We start from the raw sequence: 25,439 nt of genomic DNA, 5'->3' as shown, positions 1-25,439 counted from the left end.
CATATACAGGACACTACCCTCCACAACACTATGTCACCAGGACATATACAGGATACTACCCTCTACAACATAACCTTCACTATGTCACCAGGACATATACAGGATACTACCCTCCACAACACTATGTCACCAGGACATATACAGGATACTAACCTCTACAACACTATGTCACCAGGACATATACAGGATACTACCCTCCACAACATAACCTTCACTATGTCACCAGGACATATACAGGATACTACCCTCCACAACACTATGTCACCAGGACATATACAGGATACTACCCTCTACAACACTATGTCACCAGGACATATAGAGGATATTACCCTCCACAACACTATGTCACCAGGACATATACAGGATACTACCCTCTACAACACTGTGTCACCAGGACATATACAGGATATTACCCTCCACAACACTATGTCACCAGGACATATACAGGATACTACCCTCTACAACACTGTGTCACCAGGACATATACAGGATATTACCCTCCACAACACTATGTCACCAGGACATATACAGGATACTACCCTCCACAACACTATGTCACCAGGACATATACAGGATACTACCCTCCACAACACTATGTCACCAGGACATATACAGGATACTACCCTCTACAACACTATGTCACCAGGACATATACAGGATACTACCCTCTACAACATAACCTTCACTATGTCACCAGGACATATACAGGATACTACCCTCCACAACACTATGTCACCAAGACATATACAGGATACTACCCTCTACAACACTATGTCACCAGGATATATACAGGATACTACCCTCCACAACATAACCTTCACTATGTCACCAGGACATATACAGGATATTACCCTCCACAACACTATGTTACCAGGACATATACAGGATACTACCCTCCACAACACTATGTCACCAGGACATATACAGGATACTACCTTCTACAACATAACCTTCACTATGTCAACAGGACATATACAGGATACTACCCTCCACAACACTATGTCACCAGGACATATACAGGATACTACCCTCCACAACACTATGTCACCAGGACATATACAGGATACTACCCTCTACAACACTGTGTCACCAGGACATATAGAGGATATTACCCTCCACAACACTATGTCACCAGGACATATACAGGATACTACCCTCTACAACACTATGTCACCAGGACATATACAGGATACTACCCTCCACAACACTATGTCACCAGGACATATACAGGATACTACCCTCCACAACATAACCTTCACTATGTCACCAGGACATATACAGGATACTACCCTTCACAACACTATGTCACCAGGACATATACAGGATACTACCCTCCACAACACTATGTCACCAGGACATATACAGGATACTCCCCTCCACAACACTATGTCACCAGGACATATACAGGATATTACCCTCCACAACACTATGTCACCAGGACATATACAGGATACTACCCTCCACAACAAAACCTTCACTATGTCACCAGGACATATACAGGATATTACCCTCCACAACACTATGTTATCAGGACATATACAGGATACTACCCTCTACAACACTATGTCACCAGGACATATACAGGATACTACCCTCCACAACACTATGTCACCAGGACATATACAGTATACTACCCTCCACAACATAACCTTCACTATGTCACCAGGACATATACAGGACACTACCCTCCACAACACTATGTCACCAGGACATATACAGGATACTACCCTCTACAACATAACCTTCACTATGTCACCAGGACATATACAGGATACTACCCTCCACAACACTATGTCACCAGGACATATACAGGATACTAACCTCTACAACACTATGTCACCAGGACATATACAGGATACTACCCTCCACAACATAACCTTCACTATGTCACCAGGACATATACAGGATACTACCCTCCACAACACTATGTCACCAGGACATATACAGGATACTACCCTCTACAACACTATGTCACCAGGACATATAGAGGATATTACCCTCCACAACACTATGTCACCAGGACATATACAGGATACTACCCTCTACAACACTGTGTCACCAGGACATATACAGGATATTACCCTCCACAACACTATGTCACCAGGACATATACAGGATACTACCCTCTACAACACTGTGTCACCAGGACATATACAGGATATTACCCTCCACAACACTATGTCACCAGGACATATACAGGATACTACCCTCCACAACACTATGTCACCAGGACATATACAGGATACTACCCTCCACAACACTATGTCACCAGGACATATACAGGATACTACCCTCTACAACACTATGTCACCAGGACATATACAGGATACTACCCTCTACAACATAACCTTCACTATGTCACCAGGACATATACAGGATACTACCCTCCACAACACTATGTCACCAAGACATATACAGGATACTACCCTCTACAACACTATGTCACCAGGACATATACAGGATACTACCCTCCACAACATAACCTTCACTATGTCACCAGGACATATACAGGATATTACCCTCCACAACACTATGTTACCAGGACATATACAGGATACTACCCTCCACAACACTATGTCACCAGGACATATACAGGATACTACCCTCTACAACATAACCTTCACTATGTCAACAGGACATATACAGGATACTACCCTCCACAACACTATGTCACCAGGACATATACAGGATACTACCCTCCACAACACTATGTCACCAGGACATATACAGGATACTACCCTCTACAACACTGTGTCACCAGGACATATACAGGATATTACCCTCCACAACACTATGTCACCAGGACATATACAGGATACTACCCTCTACAACACTATGTCACCAGGACATATACAGGATACTACCCTCCACAACACTATGTCACCAGGACATATACAGGATACTACCCTCCACAACATAACCTTCACTATGTCACCAGGACATATACAGGATACTACCCTTCACAACACTATGTCACCAGGACATATACAGGATACTACCCTCCACAACACTATGTCACCAGGACATATACAGGATACTACCCTCCACAACACTATGTCACCAGGACATATACAGGATATTACCCTCCACAAAACTATGTCACCAGGACATATACAGGATACTACCCTCCACAACAAAACCTTCACTATGTCACCAGGACATATACAGGATATTACCCTCCACAACACTATGTTATCAGGACATATACAGGATACTACCCTCTACAACACTATGTCACCAGGACATATACAGGATACTACCCTCCACAACACTATGTCACCAGGACATATACAGGATACTACCCTCCACAACACTATGTCACCAGGACATATAAAGGATACTACCCTCTACAACACTATGTCACCAGGACATATACAGGATACTACCCTCTACAACACTATGTTACCAGGACATATACAGGATACTACCCTCCACAACATAACCTTCACTATGTCACCAGGACATATACAGGATACTACCCTCCACAACACTATGTCACCAGGACATATACAGGATACTACCCTCCACAACACTATGTTACCAGGACATATACAGGATACTACCCTCCACAACACTATGTCACCAGGACATATACAGGATACTACCCTCCACAACATAACCTTCACTATGTCACCAGGACATATACAGGATACTACCCTCCACAACACTATGTCACCAGGACATATACAGGATACTAACCTCTACAACACTATGTCACCAGGACATATACAGGATACTACCCTCCACAACACAATGTCACCAGGATATATACAGGATACTACCCTCCACAACACTATGTCACCAGGACATATACAGGATACTACCCTCCACAACATAACCTTCACTATGTCACCAGGACATATACAGGATACTACCCTCTACAACACTATGTCACCGGGACATATAGAGGATATTACCCTCCACAACACTATGTCACCAGGACATATACAGGATACTACCCTCTACAACACTGTGTCACCAGGACATATACAGGATATTACCCTCCACAACACTATGTCACCAGGACATATACAGGATACTACCCTCCACAACACTATGTCACCAGGACATATACAGGATTAATACCCTCTACAACACTATGTCACCAGGACATATACAGGATACTACCCTCCACAACATAACCTTCACTATGTCACCAGGACATATACAGGATATTACCCTCCACAACACTATGTCACCAAGACATATACAGGATACTACCCTCTACAACACTATGTCACCAGGATATATACAGGATACTACCCTCCACAACATAACCTTCACTATGTCACCAGGACATATACAGGATATTACCCTCCACAACACTATGTTACCAGGACATATACAGGATACTACCCTCCACAACACTATGTCACCAGGACATATACAGGATACTACCTTCTACAACATAACCTTCACTATGTCAACAGGACATATACAGGATACTACCCTCCACAACACTATGTCACCAGGACATATACAGGATACTACCCTCCACAACACTATGTCACCAGGACATATACAGGATACTACCCTCTACAACACTGTGTCACCAGGACATATAGAGGATATTACCCTCCACAACACTATGTCACCAGGACATATACAGGATACTACCCTCTACAACACTATGTCACCAGGACATATACAGGATACTACCCTCCACAACACTATGTCACCAGGACATATACAGGATACTACCCTCCACAACATAACCTTCACTATGTCACCAGGACATATACAGGATACTACCCTTCACAACACTATGTCACCAGGACATATACAGGATACTACCCTCCACAACACTATGTCACCAGGACATATACAGGATACTCCCCTCCACAACACTATGTCACCAGGACATATACAGGATATTACCCTCCACAACACTATGTCACCAGGACATATACAGGATACTACCCTCCACAACAAAACCTTCACTATGTCACCAGGACATATACAGGATATTACCCTCCACAACACTATGTTATCAGGACATATACAGGATACTACCCTCTACAACACTATGTCACCAGGACATATACAGGATACTACCCTCCACAACACTATGTCACCAGGACATATACAGTATACTACCCTCCACAACATAACCTTCACTATGTCACCAGGACATATACAGGACACTACCCTCCACAACACTATGTCACCAGGACATATACAGGATACTACCCTCTACAACATAACCTTCACTATGTCACCAGGACATATACAGGATACTACCCTCCACAACACTATGTCACCAGGACATATACAGGATACTAACCTCTACAACACTATGTCACCAGGACATATACAGGATACTACCCTCCACAACATAACCTTCACTATGTCACCAGGACATATACAGGATACTACCCTCCACAACACTATGTCACCAGGACATATACAGGATACTACCCTCTACAACACTATGTCACCAGGACATATAGAGGATATTACCCTCCACAACACTATGTCACCAGGACATATACAGGATACTACCCTCTACAACACTGTGTCACCAGGACATATACAGGATATTACCCTCCACAACACTATGTCACCAGGACATATACAGGATACTACCCTCTACAACACTGTGTCACCAGGACATATACAGGATATTACCCTCCACAACACTATGTCACCAGGACATATACAGGATACTACCCTCCACAACACTATGTCACCAGGACATATACAGGATACTACCCTCCACAACACTATGTCACCAGGACATATACAGGATACTACCCTCTACAACACTATGTCACCAGGACATATACAGGATACTACCCTCTACAACATAACCTTCACTATGTCACCAGGACATATACAGGATACTACCCTCCACAACACTATGTCACCAAGACATATACAGGATACTACCCTCTACAACACTATGTCACCAGGACATATACAGGATACTACCCTCCACAACATAACCTTCACTATGTCACCAGGACATATACAGGATATTACCCTCCACAACACTATGTTACCAGGACATATACAGGATACTACCCTCCACAACACTATGTCACCAGGACATATACAGGATACTACCCTCTACAACATAACCTTCACTATGTCAACAGGACATATACAGGATACTACCCTCCACAACACTATGTCACCAGGACATATACAGGATACTACCCTCCACAACACTATGTCACCAGGACATATACAGGATACTACCCTCTACAACACTGTGTCACCAGGACATATACAGGATATTACCCTCCACAACACTATGTCACCAGGACATATACAGGATACTACCCTCTACAACACTATGTCACCAGGACATATACAGGATACTACCCTCCACAACACTATGTCACCAGGACATATACAGGATACTACCCTCCACAACATAACCTTCACTATGTCACCAGGACATATACAGGATACTACCCTTCACAACACTATGTCACCAGGACATATACAGGATACTACCCTCCACAACACTATGTCACCAGGACATATACAGGATACTACCCTCCACAACACTATGTCACCAGGACATATACAGGATATTACCCTCCACAAAACTATGTCACCAGGACATATACAGGATACTACCCTCCACAACAAAACCTTCACTATGTCACCAGGACATATACAGGATATTACCCTCCACAACACTATGTTATCAGGACATATACAGGATACTACCCTCTACAACACTATGTCACCAGGACATATACAGGATACTACCCTCCACAACACTATGTCACCAGGACATATACAGGATACTACCCTCCACAACACTATGTCACCAGGACATATAAAGGATACTACCCTCTACAACACTATGTCACCAGGACATATACAGGATACTACCCTCTACAACACTATGTTACCAGGACATATACAGGATACTACCCTCCACAACATAACCTTCACTATGTCACCAGGACATATACAGGATACTACCCTCCACAACACTATGTCACCAGGACATATACAGGATACTACCCTCCACAACACTATGTTACCAGGACATATACAGGATACTACCCTCCACAACACTATGTCACCAGGACATATACAGGATACTACCCTCCACAACATAACCTTCACTATGTCACCAGGACATATACAGGATACTACCCTCCACAACACTATGTCACCAGGACATATACAGGATACTAACCTCTACAACACTATGTCACCAGGACATATACAGGATACTACCCTCCACAACACAATGTCACCAGGATATATACAGGATACTACCCTCCACAACACTATGTCACCAGGACATATACAGGATACTACCCTCCACAACATAACCTTCACTATGTCACCAGGACATATACAGGATACTACCCTCTACAACACTATGTCACCGGGACATATAGAGGATATTACCCTCCACAACACTATGTCACCAGGACATATACAGGATACTACCCTCTACAACACTGTGTCACCAGGACATATACAGGATATTACCCTCCACAACACTATGTCACCAGGACATATACAGGATACTACCCTCAAACAACACTATGTCACCAGGACATATACAGGATTAATACCCTCTACAACACTATGTCACCAGGACATATACAGGATACTACCCTCCACAACATAACCTTCACTATGTCACCAGGACATTAACAGGATACTACCCTCCACAACACTATGTCACCAGGACATATACAGTATACTACCCTCCACAACATAACCTTCACTATGTCACCAGGACATATACAGGATACTACCCTCCACAACACTATGTCACCAGGACATATACAGGATACTACCCTCTACAACATAACCTTCACTATGTCACCAGGACATATACAGGATACTACCCTCCACAACACTATGTCACCAGGACATATACAGGATACTAACCTCTACAACACTATGTCACCAGGACATATACAGGATACTACCCTCCACAAAACTATGTCACCAGGACATATACAGGATACTACCCTCCACAACACTATGTCACCAGGACATATAGAGGATATTACCCTCCACAACACTATGTCACCAGGACATATACAGGATACTACCCTCTACAACACTGTGTCACCAGGACATATACAGGATATTACCCTCCACAACACTATGTCACCAGGACATATACAGGATACTACCCTCCACAACACTATGTCACCAGGACATATACAGGATACTACCCTCCACAACACTATGTCACCAGGACATATACAGGATACTACCCTCTACAACACTATGTCACCAGGACATATACAGGATACTACCCTCTACAACATAACCTTCACTATGTCACCAGGACATATACAGGATACTACCCTCCACAACACTATGTCACCAGGACATATACAGGATACTACCCTCCACAACATAACCTTCACTATGTCACCAGGACATATACAGGATACTACCCTCCACAACACTATGTCACCAGGACATATACAGGATACTACCCTCTACAACACTATGTCACCAGGACATATACAGGATACTACCCTCCACAACACTATGTCACCAGGACATATACAGGATATTACCCTCCACAACACTATGTCACCAAGACATATACAGGATACTACCCTCCACAACATAACCTTCACTATGTCACCAGGACATATACAGGATACTACCCTCCACAACACTATGTCACCAAGACATATACAGGATACTACCCTCCACAACACTATGTCACCAGGACATATACAGGATACTACCCTCCACAACACTATGTCACCAGGACATATACAGGATACTACCCTCTACAACACTGTGTCACCAGGACATATACAGGATATTACCCTCCACAACACTATGTCACCAGGACATATACAGGATACTACCCTCTACAACACTATGTCACCAGGACATATACAGGATACTACCCTCTACAACACTATGTCACCAGGACATATACAGGATACTACCCTCCACAACACTATGTCACCAGGACATATACAGGATACTACCCTCCACAACATAACCTTCACTATGTCACCAGGACATATACAGGATACTACCCTCCACAACACTATGTCACCAGGACATATACAGGATACTACCCTTCACAACACTATGTCACCAGGACATATAAAGGATACTACCCTCCACAACACTATGTCACCAGGACATATACAGGATACTACCCTCCACAACACTATGTCACCAGGACATATACAGGATATTACCCTCCACAACACTATGTCACCAGGACATATACAGGATACTACCCTCCACAACATAACCTTCACTATGTCACCAGGACATATACAGGATATTACCCTCCACAACACTATGTTACCAGGACATATACAGGATACTACCCTCCACAACACTATGTCACCAGGACATATACAGGATACTACCCTCCACAACACTATGTCACCAGGACATATACAGGATACTACCCTCTACAACACTATGTCACCAGGACATATACAGGATACTACCCTCTACAACACTATGTCACCAGGACATATACAGGATACTACCCTCCACAACATAACCTTCACTATGTCACCAGGACATAACAGGATACTACCCTCCACAACACTATGTCACCAGGACATATACAGGATACTACCCTTCACAACACTATGTCACCAGGACATATACAGGATACTACCCTCCACAACACTATGTCACCAGGACATATACAGGATACTACCCTCTACAACATAACCTTCACTATGTCACCAGGACATATACAGGATACTACCCTCCACAACACTATGTCACCAGGACATATACAGGATACTACCCTCCATAACACTATGTCACCAGGACATATACAGGATACTACCCTCCACAACACTATGTCACCAGGACATATACAGGATACTACCCTCCACAACACTATGTCACCAGGACATATACAGGATACTACCCTCCACAACACTATGTCACCAGGACATATACAGGATACTACCCTCTACAACACTATGTCACCAGGACATATACAGGATATTACCCTCCACAACACTATGTCACCAGGACATATACAGGATACTACCCTCCACAACACTATGTCACCAGGACATATACAGGATACTACCCTCCACAACATAACCTTCACTATGTCACCAGGACATATACAGGATACTACCCTCCACAACACTATGTCACCAGGACATATACAGGATACTACCCTCTACAACACTATGTCACCAGGACATATACAGGATACTACCCTCCACAACACTATGTCACCAGGACATATACAGGATACTACCCTCCACAACACTATGTCACCAGGACATATACAGGATACTACCCTCCACAACACTATGTCACCAGGACATATACAGGATACTACCCTCCACAACACTATGTCACCAGGACATATACAGGATACTTCTTCAACACAAACCATAACCAGACCATCCCCTGGCATGACACAGTGCTATATTAACCAGACCATCCCCTGGCATGGCACAGTGCTATATTAACCAGACCATCCCCTGACACAGTGCTATATTAACCAGACCATCCCCTGGCATGGCACAGTGCTATATTAACCAGACCATCCCCTGGCACAGTGCTATATTAACCAGACCATCCCCTGGCACAGTGCTATATTAACCAGACCATCCCCTGGCACAGTGCTATATTAACCAGACCATCCCATGACACAGTGCTATATTAACCAGACCATCCCCTGGCACAGTGCTATATTAACCAGACCATCCCCTGACACAGTGCTATATTAACCAGACCATCCCCTGGCACAGTACTATATTAACCAGACCATCCCCTGGCATGACACAGTGCTATATTAACCAGACCATCCCCTGGCATGACACAGTGCTATATTAACCAGACCATCCCCTGGCACAGTGCTATATTAACCAGACCATCCCCTGGCATGGCACAGTGCTATATTAACCAGACCATCCCCTGGCATGACACAGTGCTATATTAACCAGACCATCCCCTGGCACAGTGCTATATTAACCAGACCATCCCCTGGCATGACACAGTGCTATATTAACCAGACCTTCCCCTGGCACAGTGCTATATTAACCAGACCATCCCCTGGCACAGTGCTATATTAACCAGACCATCCCATGGCACAGTGCTATATTAACCAGACCATCCCCTGGCAGGGCACAGTGATATATTAACCAGACCATCCCCTGGCATAGTGATATATTAACCAGACCATCCCCTGGCATGACACAGTGCTATATTAACCAGACCATCCCCTGGCAGGGCACAGTGATATATTAACCAGACCATCCCCTGGCAGGGCACAGTGATATATTAACCAGACCATCCCCTGGCATAGTGATATATTAACCAGACCATCCCCTGGCACAGTGCTATATTAACCAGACCATCCCCTGGCAGGGCACAGTGATATATTAACCAGACCATCCCCTGGCATAGTGATATATTAACCAGACCATCCCCTGGCAGGGCACAGTGATATATTAACCAGACCATCCCCTGGCACAGTGATATATTAACCAGACCATCCCCTGGCACAGTGATATATTAACCAGACCATCCCCTGGCATAGTGATATATTAACCAGACCATCCCCTGGCATAGTGATATATTAACCAGACCATCCCCTAGCATGACACAGTGCTATATTAACCAGACCATCCTCTGGCATGGCACAGTGCTATATTAACCAGACCATCCCCTGGCATGGCACAGTGCTATATTAACCAGACCATCCCCTGGCATGGCACAGTGCTATATTAACCAGACCATCCCCTGGCATGACACAGTGCTATATTAACCAGACCATCCCCTGGCACAGTGCTATATTAACCAGACCATGCCCTGGCATGGAACAGTGATATATTAACCAGACAATCCCCTGGCACAGTGCTATATTAACCAGACCATCCTCTGGCATGGCACAGTGCTATATTAACCAGACCATCCCCTGGCATGGCACAGTGCTATATTAACCAGACCATCCCCTGGCATGGCACAGTGCTATATTAACCAGACCATCCTCTGGCATGGCACAGTGCTATATTAACCAGACCATCCCCTGGCATGGTGCTATATTAACCAGACCATCCCCTGGCATGGCATAGTGCTATATTAACCAGACCATCCCCTGGCACAGTGCTATATTAACCAGACCATCCCCTGGCATAGTGCTATATTAACCAGACCATCCCCTGGCATGGCACAGTGCTATATTAACCAGACCATCCCCTGGCACAGTGCTATATTAACCAGACCATCCCCTGGCATAGTGCTATATTAACCAGACCATCCCCTGGCACAGTGCTATATTAACCAGACCATCCTCTGGCACAGTGCTATATTAACCAGACCTTCCCCTGGCATGGCACAGTGCTATATTAACCAGACCATCCCCTGGCATGGTGCTATATTAACCAGACCATCCCCTGGCATGGTGCTATATTAACCAGACCATCCCCTGGCATGGCATAGTGCTATATTAACCAGACCATCCCCTGGCACAGTGCTATATTAACCAGACCTTCCCCTGGCATGGCACAGTGCTATATTAACCAGACCATCCCCTGGCATGGCACAGTGCTATATTAACCAGACCACCCCCTGGCATGGCACAGTGCTATATTAACTAGACCATCCCCTGGCATGACACAGTGCTATATTAACCAGACCATCCCCTGGCATGACACAGTGCTATATTAACCAGACCATCCCCTGGCATGACACAGTGCTATATTAACCAGACCATCCCCTGGCACAGTGCTATATTAACCAGACCATCCCCTGGCACAGTGCTATATTAACCAGACCATCCCCTGGCATGGCACAGTGCTATATTAACCAGACCATCCCCTGGCATAGTGATATATTAACCAGACCATCCCCTGGTACAGTGCTATATTAACCAGACCATCCCCTGGCATGACACAGTGCTATATTAACCAGACCATCCCCTGGCACAGTGCTATATTAACCAGACCATCCCCTGGCACAGTGCTATATTAACCAGACCATCCCCTGGCATGGCACAGTGCTATATTAACCAGACCATCCCCTGGCATGGTACAGTGCTATATTAACCAGACCATCCCCTGGCATGGCACAGTGCTATATTAACCAGACCATCCCCTGGCATGGCACAGTGCTATATTAACCAGACCATCCCCTGGCATGGCACAGTGCTATATTAACCAGACCATCCCCTGGCATGGTACAGTGCTATATTAACTAGACCATCCCCTGGCATAGTGATATATTAACCAGACCATCCCCTGGTACAGTGCTATATTAACCAGACCATCCCCTGGCATGACACAGTGCTATATTAACCAGACCATCCCCTGGCACAGTGCTATATTAACCAGACCATGCCCTGGCACAGTGCTATATTAACCAGACCATCCCCTGGCATGGCACAGTGCTATATTAACCAGACCATCCCCTGGCATAGTGATATATTAACCAGACCATCCCCTGGTACAGTGCTATATTAACCAGACCATCCCCTGGCATGACACAGTGCTATATTAACCAGACCATCCCCTGGCATGACACAGTGCTATATTAACTAGACCATCCCCTGGCATGACACAGTGCTATATTAACCAGAACCTCCCCTGGCATGACACAGTGCTATATTAACCAGACCATCCCATGACACAGTGCTATATTAAACAGACCATCCCCTGGCATGACACAGTGCTATATTAACCAGACCATCCCCTGGCACAGTGTTATATTAACCAGACCATCCCCTGGCACAGTACTATATTAACCAGACCATCCCCTGGCACAGTGCTATATTAACCAGACCATCCCCTGGCACAGTGCTATATTAACCAGACCATCCCCTGGCATGACACAGTGCTATATTAACCAGACCATCCCATGGCATAGTACTATATTAACCAGACCATCCCCTGGCACAGTGCTATATTAACCAGACCATCCCCTGGCACAGTGCTATATTAACCAGACCATCCCCTGGCACAGTGCTATATTAACCAGACCATCCCCTGGCATGACACAGTGCTATATTAACACAGACCATCCCCTGGCACAGTGATATATTAACCAGACCATCCCCTGGCAGGGCACAGTGCTATATTAACCAGACCATCCCCTGGCACAGTGCTATATTAACACAGACCATCCCCTGGCACAGTGATATATTAACCAGACCATCCCCTGGCAGGGCACAGTGCTATATTAACATAGACCATCCCCTGGCACAGTGATATATTAACCAGACCATCCCCTGGCACAGTGCTATATTAACCAGACCATCCCATGACACAGTGCTATATTAACCAGACCATCCCCTGGCACAGTGCCATATTAACACAGACCATCCCCTGGCACAGTGATATATTAACCAGACCATCCCCTGGCAGGGCAAAGTGCTATATTAACACAGACCATCCCCTGGCACAGTGATATATTAACCAGACCATCCCCTGGCAGGGCACAGTGCTATATTAACCAGACCATCCCCTGGCACAGTGCTATATTAACCAGACCATCCCCTGGCATGACACAGTGCTATATTAACCAGACCATCCCCTGGCATGGCACAGTACTATATTAACCAGACCATCCCCTGGCATGGCACAGTGCTATATTAACCAGACCATCCCCTGGCATGGCACAGTGCTATATTAACCAGACCATCCCCTGGCATGGCACAGTGCTATATTAACCAGACCATCCCCTGGCATGGCACAGTGCTATATTAACCAGACCATCCCCTGGCACAGTACTATATTAACCAGACCATCCCCTGGCATGGCACAGTGCTATATTAACCAGACCATCCCCTGGCACAGTGCTATATTAACCAGACCATCCCCTGGCATGGCACAGTGCTATATTAACCAGACCATCCCCTGGCATGGCACAGTGCTATATTAACCAGACCATCCCCTGGCACAGTACTATATTAACCAGACCATCCCCTGGCATGGCACAGTGCTATATTAACCAGACCATCCCCTGGCACAGTGCTATATTAACCAGACCATCCCCTGGCACAGTGCTATATTAACCAGACCATCCCCTGGCATGGCACAGTGCTATATTAACCAGACCATCCCCTGGCATAGTACTATATTAACCAGACCATCCCCTGGCACAGTGCTATATTAACCAGACCATCCCCTGGCAGGGCACAGTGATATATTAACCAGACCATCCCCTGGCACAGTGCTATATTAACCAGACCATCCCATGGCACAGTGCTATATTAACCAGACCATCCCCTGGCACAGTGCTATATTAACCAGACCATCCCCTGGCACAGTGATATATTAACCAGACCATCCCCTGGCAGGGCACAGTGCTATATTAACACAGACCATCCCCTGGCACAGTGATATATTAACCAGACCATCCCCTGGCAGGGCACAGTGCTATATTAACACAGACCATCCCCTGGCACAGTGATATATTAACCAGACCATCCCCTGGCAGGGCACAGTGCTATATTAACACAGACCATCCCCTGGCACAGTGCTATATTAACCAGACCATCCCCTGGCACAGTGCTATATTAACCAGACCATCCCCTGGCATGACACAGTGCTATATTAACCAGACCATCCCCTGGCATGGCACAGTACTATATTAACCAGACCATCCCCTGGCATGACACAGTGATATATTAACCAGACCATCCCCTGGCATGGCACAGTGCTATATTAACCAGACCATCCCCTGGCATGGCACAGTGCTATATTAACCAGACCATCCCCTGGCACAGTGCTATATTAACCAGACCATCCCCTGGCATGGCACAGTGCTATATTAACCAGACCATCCCCTGGCATGGCACAGTGCTATATTAACACAGACCATCCCCTGGCATGACACAGTGCTATATTAACCAGACCATCCCCTGGCACAGTGCTATATTAACCAGACCATCCCCTGGCATGGCACAGTGCTATATTAACCAGACCATCCCCTGGCACAGTGCTATATTAACCAGACCATCCCCTGACACAGTGCTATATTAACCAGACCATCCCCTGGCACAGTGCTATATTAACCAGACCATCCCCTGCCACAGTGCTATATTAACCAGACCATCCCCTGGCACAGTGCTATATTAACCAGACCATCCCCTGGCACAGTGCTATATTAACCAGACCATCCCCTGACACAGTGCTATATTAACCAGACCATCCCCTGGCACAGTGCTATATTAACCAGACCATCCCCTGGCACAGTGCTATATTAACCAGACCATCCCCTGGCATGGCACAGTGCTATATTAACCAGACCATCCCCTGGCACAGTGCTATATTAACCAGACCATCCCCTGACACAGTGCTATATTAACCAGACCATCCCCTGGCATGGCACAGTGCTATATTAACCAGACCATCCCCTGGCATGACACAGTGCTATATTAACCAGACCATCCCCTGGCATGACACAGTGCTATATTAACCAGACCATCCTATGGCACAGTGCTATATTAACCAGACCATCCCCTGGCACAGTGCTATATTAACCAGACCATCCCCTGGCACAGTGCTATATTAACCAGACCATCCCCTTGCATGACACAGTGCTATATTAACCAGACCATCCCCTTGCATGACACAGTGCTATATTAACCAGACCATCCCCTGGCATGGCACAGTGCTATATTAACCAGACCATCCCCTGGCACAGTGCTATATTAACCAGACCATCCCCTGGCACAGTGCTATATTAACCAGACCATCCCCTTGCATGACACAGTGCTATATTAACCAGACCATCCCCTGGCATGACACAGTGCTATATTAACCAGACCATCCCCTGGCATGGCACAGTGCTATATTAACCAGACCATCCCCTGGCATGGCACAGTGCTATATTAACAGTGCTATATTAACCAGACCACTGCGCCACCCGGACCAAACTCTGGTGTCCAAACACTTGTCCTGTCTGAGGACCAACTAGGTTCACCCAGCGCCCCCTAGACCTTCTGTCTGAGGACCAACTAGGTTCACCCAGCGCCCCCTAGACCTTCTGTCTGAGGACCAACTAGGTTCACCCAGCGCCCCCTAGACCTTCTGTCTGAGGACCAACTAGGGTCACCCAGCGCCCCCAAGACCTTCTGTCTGAGGACCAACTAGGGTCACCCAGCGCCCCCAAGACCTTCTGTCTGAGGACCAACTAGGTTCACCCAGCGCCCCCTAGACCTTCTGTCTGAGGACCAACTAGGTTCACCCAGCGCCCCCTAGACCTTCTGTCTGAGGACCAACTAGGTTCACCCAGCCACATAATAATACACCCAGCGCCCCCTAGAACTTCTGTCTGAGGACCAACTAGGTTCACCCAGCGCCCCCTAGACCTTCTGTCTGAGGACCTGAGGATCTGTTCCTGGCCCACCACTCCACCCTGGAACAGCCTTTATGACCAGGTCCACCTCTACAAGGCAGCAGGGCCCACCTTAATGACCAGGTCCACCTCTACAAGGCAGCAGTGCCCACCTTAATGACCAGGTCCACCTCTACAAGGCAGCAGGGCCCACCTTTATGACCAGGTCCACCTCTACAAGGCAGCAGAGCCCACCTTTATGACCAGGTCCACCTCTACAAGGCAGCAGGGCCCACCTTAATGACCAGGTCCACCTTTATGACCAGGTCCACCTCTACAAGGCAGCAGAGCCCACCTTTATGACCAGGTCCACCTCTACAAGGCAGCAGAGCCCACCTTTATGACCAGGTCCACCTCTACAAGGCAGCAGGGCCCACCTTAATGACCAGGTCCACCTTTATGACCAGGTCCACCTCTACAAGGCAGCAGAGCCCACCTTAATGATCAGGTCCACCTCTACAAGGCAGCAGAGCCCACCTTCGCCAGGTCCACCTCTACAAGGCAGCAGAGCCCACCTTTATGACCAGGTCCACCTCTACAAGGCAGCAGAGCCCACCTTAATGACCAGGTCCACCTCTACAAGGCAGCAGTGCCCACCTTAATGACCAGGTCCACCTATACAAGGCAGCAGGGCCCACCTTAATGACCAGGTCCACCTCTACAAGGCAGCAGAGCCCACCTTCGCCAGGTCCACCTCTACAAGGCAGCAGAGCCCACCTTTATGACCAGGTCCACCTCTACAAGGCAGCAGTGCCCACCTTAATGACCAGGTCCACCTATACAAGGCAGCAGGGCCCACCTTTATGACCAGGTCCACCTCTACAAGGCAGCAGGGCCCACCTTCACCCAGACCCTAAAGGACATCGTCCTCAAACGCAGCCCCAACACGTCACACAGGAGCAACAGATCAATAGACACTCCGCCCAGACCAGTGAGATACTCTCCCAGACCTGCAGGACCCCCCCCCACTCCACCCAGACCAGTGAGATACTCTCCCAGACCTGCAGGACCCCCACCCCGCCCAGACCAGCGAGATACTCTCCCAGACCTGCAGGACCCCCCCACTCCACCCAGACCAGTGAGATACTCTCCCAGACCTGCAGGACCCCCCCACTGGACCTACCCATAAAGGACCCACGCCTACATCCAGACCACAACACCACCAGCCACACACACCCCCACCCCAACCAATCAACAGGCCCCCTAACTACACCATGCCAACACACAATTTAGGCCCCCTCAGATCAGACATATGCCCTTCTTCCCACACCCGCAAAGAGGGCCTCAACATGAAAGTCACACATACGCCCAGGCCGTGTGCAGGCAAACAGACCCAACCCCCACTCTTACACTAGCCCAGGCAAATGGAATGTACCAGATGCTCAGCAGGCTCTGATCACACTCACTGGCCTGAGGCCAAACCATGACCAACAACATTGGACACTTTATGGAACACAAAGCCTTCACCATCTCATCCTGGAATATCCGAGGCCTGAGGTCATCTGCCTTTGGACTAAAGAGCAGGAACCCAGACTTCATCAAATAAATCAGAAATACAGACATTGTCATCCTACAAGAAACATGGTATAGAGGAGATGGACCCACTGGTTGTCCTCTAGGTTACAGAGAGCTGATAGTCCCATCCACCAAACTACCAGGTGGGTGGTATAGAGGAGACGGACCCACTGGTTGCCCGCTTGGTTACAGAGAGCTGGTAGTCCCATCCACCACACTACCAGGTGGGTGGTATAGAGGAGACGGACCCACTGGTTGTCCTCTAGGTTACAGAGAGCTGGTAGTCCCATCCACCACACTACCAGGTGGGTGGTATAGAGGAGATGGACCCACTGGTTGTCCTCTAGGTTACAGAGAGCTGGTAGTCCCATCCACCACACTACCAGGGGTGGGTGGTATAGAGGAGACGGACCCACTGGTTGCCCTCTAGGCTACAGAGAGCTGGTAGTCCCATCCACCACACTACCAGGGGTGGGTGGTATAGAGGAGATGGACCCACTGGTTGTCCTCTAGGTTACAGAGAGCTGGTAGTCCCATCCACCACACTACCAGGTGGGTGGTATAGAGGAGACAGACCCACTGGTTGTCCTCTAGGTTACAGAGAGCTGGTAGTCCCATCCACCACACTACCAGGTGGGTGGTATAGAGGAGACGGACCCACTGGTTGTCCTCTAGGTTACAGAGAGCTAGTAGTCCCATCCACCACACTACCAGGTGGGTGGTATAGAGGAGAAGGACCCACTGGTTGTCCTCTAGGTTACAGGGAGCTGGTAGTCCCATCCACCACACTACCAGGTGGGTAGTATAGAGGAGACGGACCCACTGGTTGTCCTCTAGGTTACAGAGAGCTGGTAGACCCATCCACCAAACTACCAGGTAGGTGGTATTGAGGAGACGGACCCACTGGTTGTCCTCTAGGTTACAGAGAGCTGGTAGTCCCATCCACCAAACTACCAGGTAGGTGGTATTGAGGAGACGGACCCACTGGTTGTCCTCTAGGTTACAGAGAGCTGGTAGTCCCATCCACCACACTACCAGGTGGGTGGTATAGAGGAGATGGACACACTGGTTGCCCTCTAGGTTACAGAGAGCTGGTAGTCTCATCCACCACACTACCAGGTGTGAAACAGGGAAGGGACTCAGGGGGTATGCTAATTTGGTATAGAGCAGACCTAACCCACTCTATTAAATTACTAAAAACAGGAACATTTTACATCTGGCTAGAAATGAATGAGGAAATGATCTCAACAGAGAAAAATGTCCTCCTGTGTGCTACCTATATCCCCCACTAGAATCCCCTTTAATGAAGACAGCTTCTCCATCCTACTGTATATCCCCCCACTAGAATCCCCATACGTTAATGAAGACAGCTTCTCCAGATTTCCAGACCCAGGGACATGAACTAGTCTGTGGCGACCTAAATGTGAAAACTGGACAAGAACCTGACACCCTCAGCACACAGGGGGACAAACACCTACCTGGAGGTGACAGCATTCCCTCCCCCATATACCCCCCTCAGCACACAGGGGGACAAACACCTACCTGGAGGTGACAGCATTCCCTCCCCCATATGCCCCCCTAGGCACAACTATGACAACATAACCAACAAAAACAGGTCACAACTCCTGCAGCTCTGTCACACGCTGGGTCTGTACATCGTCAATGGTAGGCTTCGAGGGGACTCCTATGGTAGGAACAGCTATTGCTCAGCAACACAATTAGACCCAACCAAATCATGAGAAAACAAAAAGATCATTACTTGACACATTGGAAAGAATTAACAAAAAAACAGAGCAAACTAGAATGCTATTTGGCCCTAAACAGAGTACACAGTGGCAGAATACCTGACCACTGTGACTGACCCAAACTTAAGGAAAGCTTTGACTATGTACAGACTCAGTGAGCATAGCCTTGCTATTGAGAAAGGCCGCCGTAGGCAGACATGGCTCTCAAGAGAATACAGGCTATGTGCTCACTGCCCACAAAATGAGGTGGAAACTGAGCTGCACTTCCTAACCTCCTGCCCAATGTATGACCATATTAGAGACACATATTTCCCTCAGATTACACAGATCCACAAAGAATTCGAAAACAAATCCAATTTTGATAAACTCCCATATCTACTGGCTGAAATTCCACAGTGTGCCATCACAGCAGCAAGATGTGTGACCTGTTGCCACAAGAAAAGGTCAACCAGTGAAGAACAAGCTCCATTGTAAATACAACCCATATTTATGTTTATTTATTTTCACTTTTGTACTTTAACTATTTGTACATTCTTACAACACTGTATATAGACAATGACATTTAATGTCTTTATTCTTTTGGATCTTCTGTGAGGGTAATGTTTGCTGTTCATTTTTATTGTTTATTTCACTTTTGTTTATTATCTACATCACTTGCTTTGGCAATGTTAACATATGTTTCCCATGCCAATAAAGCCCATTGAATTGAATACTGAGAGAGACAGACAGAACGATGAGATGTCTCCTACTCACCACTTGGCTGATGTCATAGCCCCAGGGCAGGAAGAGGATTCCTGTGTTGTATTTCTCCCAGTGAGACAGGATGAATGAGAATAGGACCACCCACAGGATGTAGTACAACGTAGCCACGCCCACACCGCTCGGGCCACGCCCAAATATGGAGTAGACGGTGGCCACGAAGAACACACAGGCCCAGCTGTCCAGGCCATGGTCAAACAGCTCCCCCAGTGGTGTGGAGGAGTTAGTACGCCTCGCCTGCTTACCATCCACACCGTCTATCACAGAGAGAGAGAGAGACAGAGAAACAAAGAGAGACAGAGAGAGAGAGACAGAGAGAGAGCAAGACAGAGAGAGAGAGAGAGAGAGAGAGAGAGAGAGAGAGAGAGAGAGAGAGAGAGAGAGAGAGAGAGAGAGAGAGAGAGAGAGAGAGAGACAGACAGAGAGAGAGACACAGAGAGAGACACAGAGAGAGAGAGAGAGAGAGAGACAGAGAGAGAAATCATGAGAAAACAAAAAGATAATTACTTGACACATTGGAAAGAATTAACAAAAAAACAGAGCAAACTAGAATGCTATTTGGCCCTAAACAGAGAGTACACAGTGGCAGAATACCTGACCACTGTGACTGACCCAAACTTAAGGAAAGCTTTGACTATGTACAGACTCAGTGAGCATAGCCTTGCTATTGAGAAAGGCCGCCGTAGGCAGACATGGCTCTCAAGAGAAGATAGGCTATGTGCACATTGCCCACAAAATGAGGTGGAAACTGAGCTGCACTTCCTAACCTCCTGCCAAATGTATGACCATATTAGAGACACATATTTCCCTCAGATTACACAGATCCACAAAGAATTAGAAAACAAACCCAATTTTGATAAACTCCCATATCTACTGGGTGAAATTCCACAGTGTGCCATCACAGCAGCAAGATGTGTGACCTGTTGCTACAAGAAAAGGGCAACCAGTGAAGAACAAACACCATTGTAAATACAACCCATATTTATGCTTATTTATTTTAACTTGTGTGCTTTAACCATTTGTACATTGTTACAACACTGTATATATATAATATAACATTTGTAATGTCTTTATTGTTTTGAAACTTCTGTATGTGTAATGTTTACTGTTAATTTGTATTGTTTATTTCACTTTTGTATAATATCTACCTCACTTGCTTTGGCGATGTTAACACATGTTTCCCATGCCAATAAAGCCCCTTGAATTGAATTGAATTGAATTGAGAGAGAGAGAGAGAGAAAGAGAGAGAGAGACAGAGAGAGAGACAGAGAGAAAGAGAGAGAGAAAGAGAGAAAGAGAGAGAGAGAAAGAGAGAGAGAGAGAGACACAGAGACTGAGAGAGAGAGAGAGAGAGAGAGAGAGAGAGAGAGAGAGAGAGAGAGAGAGAGAGAGAGAGAGAGAGAGAGAGAGAGAGAGAGAGAGAGAGAGAGAGAGAGAGAGAGAGAGAGAGAGAGAGAGAGAGAGAGAGAGAGAGAGAGAGCGACAGAGAGAGCGACAGTCAGAGACAGAGAGACAGAGAGACAGAGAGACAGAGAGACAGAGAGACAGAGACAGAGACAGAGAGAGAGAGAGAGAGAGAGAGAGAGAGAGAGAGAGAGAGAGAGAGAGAGAGAGAGAGAGAGAGGAGACAGAGACAGAGAGCAAGACACAGAGAGAGACACAGAGAGAGAGAGAGAGAGAGTTTGGACAATTAATGGACAGTGCAGTAGGGCTGTCCCCAACCACAACAGAAATCTTTGTCAACCGAGAGTCGTCAGTTTTGGTCGATATTTAAAAAAGTGTATTTCTCCATATATATAGACATCCATTGTGTTTTAATTAAATCAACTATTTTCACTGAGCTGGTCTAATGCTTTAAGCACTATTTGATGAAATAATTAAAAGACACAGAAATGACTAGAGGGAGTGCGATTTCATTGTGCCGGGATCAGATTTGCTGCGCCACGTTAAAAAAAATGACAGCGAGTGACTGACTAGCACCCGTTGAGCGAGACATGACATGGTGGTTCTATACAGAGTCTACTAATGATAATGACATGGTGGTTCTATACAGAGTCTACTAATGATAATGACATGGTGGTTCTATACAGAGTCTACTAATGATAATATGACATGGTGGTTCTATACTAACTCTACTAATGATAATGACATGGTGGTTCTATACTAACTCTACTAATGATAATGACCTGGTGGTTCCATACTAACTCTACTAATGATAATGACATGGTGGTTCTATACAGAGTCTACTAATGATAATATGACATGGTGGTTCTATACTAACTCTACTAATGATAATGACATGGTGGTTCTATACTAACTCTACTAATGATAATGACCTGGTGGTTCCATACTAACTCTACTAATGATAATGACATGGTGGTTCTATACTAACTCTACTAATGATAATGACATGGTGGTTCTATACTAAGTCTACTAATGATAATGACATGGTGGTTCCATACTAACTCTACTAATGATAATGACATGGTGGCTCTATACTAACTCTACTAATGATAATGACATGGTGGTTCTATACAGAGTCTACTAATGATAATGACATGGTGGTTCTATACAGAGTCTACTAATGATAATGACCTGGTGGTTCTATACAGAGTCTACTAATGATAATGACCTGGTGGTTCTATACTAACTCTACTAATGATAATGACATGGTGGTTCTATACTAACTCTACTAATGATAATGACATGGTGGTTCTATACAGAGTCTACTAATGATAATGACCTGGTGGTTCTATACTAACTCTACTAATGATAATGACATGGTGGTTCTATACTAACTCTACTAATGATAATGACATGGTGGTTCTATACAGAGTCTACTAATGATAATGACATGGTGGTTCTATACAGAGTCTACTAATGATAATGACATGGTGGTTCTATACAGAGTCTACTAATGATAATGACATGGTGGTTCTATACAGAGTCTACTAATGATAATGACATGGTGGTTCTATACAGAGTCTACTAATGATAATGACATGGTGGTTCTATACAGAGTCTACTAATGATAATGACATGGTGGTTCTATACTAAGTCTACTAATGATAATGACATGGTGGTTCTATACAGAGTCTACTAATGATAATGACATGGTGGTTCTATACAGAGTCTACTAATTATAATGACATGGTGGTTCTATACAGAGTCTACTAATGATAATGACATGGTGGTTCTATACTAAGTCTACTAATGATAATGACATGGTGGTTCCATACTAACTCTACTAATGATAATGACATGGTGGTTCTATACAGAGTCTACTAATGATAATGACATGGTGGTTCTATACAGAGTCTACTAATGATAATGACATGGTGGTTCTATACTAACTCTACTAATGATAATGACATGGTGGCTCTATACTAACTCTACTAATGATAATGACATGGTGGTTCCATACTAACTCTACTAATGATAATGACCTGGTGGTTCTATACTAACTCTACTAATGATAATGACATGGTGGTTCTATACTAACTCTACTAATGATAATGACATGGTGGTTCCATACTAACTCTACTAATGATAATGACATGGTGGTTCCATACTAACTCTACTAATGATAATGACCTGGTGGTTCTATACTAACTCTACTAATGATAATGACATGGTGGTTCCATACTAACTCTACTAATGATAATGACATGGTGGTTCTATACTAACTCTACTAATGATAATGACATGGTGGTTCTATACTAACTCTACTCATGATAATGACCTGGTGGTTCTATACTAAGTCTACTAATGATAATGACCTGGTGGTTCTATACTAACTCTACTAATGATAATGACATGGTGGTTCTATACTAACTCTACTAATGATAATGACATGGTGGTTCTATACTAACTCTACTAATGATAATGACATGGTGGTTCTATACTAAGTCTACTAATGATAATGACATGGTGGTTCTATACTAACTCTACTAATGATAATGACATGGTGGTTCTATACAGAGTCTACTAATGATAATGACATGGTGGTTCTATACAGAGTCTAATAATGATAATGACATGGTGGTTCTATACTAACTCTACTAATGATAATGACATGGTGGTTCTATACAGAGTCTACTAATGATAATGACATGGTGGTTC

The 25,439-nt window shown here is 45.6% G+C and overlaps 1 protein-coding gene across 1 annotated transcript in view; it reads right to left on the bottom strand.

Moving 5' to 3' along the window:
- Nucleotides 1-25,439, bottom strand: part of selenoi (selenoprotein I) — a 103,323-nt gene that overhangs the window by 34,184 nt on the left and 43,700 nt on the right. The window contains exon 5 of the mRNA XM_055873399.1: nt 21,312-21,574. Coding sequence (XP_055729374.1) covers nt 21,312-21,574 — 263 coding nt within the window. The remainder of the gene's footprint in view (nt 1-21,311; nt 21,575-25,439) is intronic.

The sequence above is a fragment of the Salvelinus fontinalis genome, chromosome 20 (genome assembly GCF_029448725.1).
Source record: "Salvelinus fontinalis isolate EN_2023a chromosome 20, ASM2944872v1, whole genome shotgun sequence".
NCBI classification, from domain to species: Eukaryota; Metazoa; Chordata; class Actinopteri; order Salmoniformes; family Salmonidae; genus Salvelinus; species Salvelinus fontinalis.
Note: the sequence above shows the minus strand (reverse complement) of the source record. Positions and strands in the feature narration are given on the sequence as shown.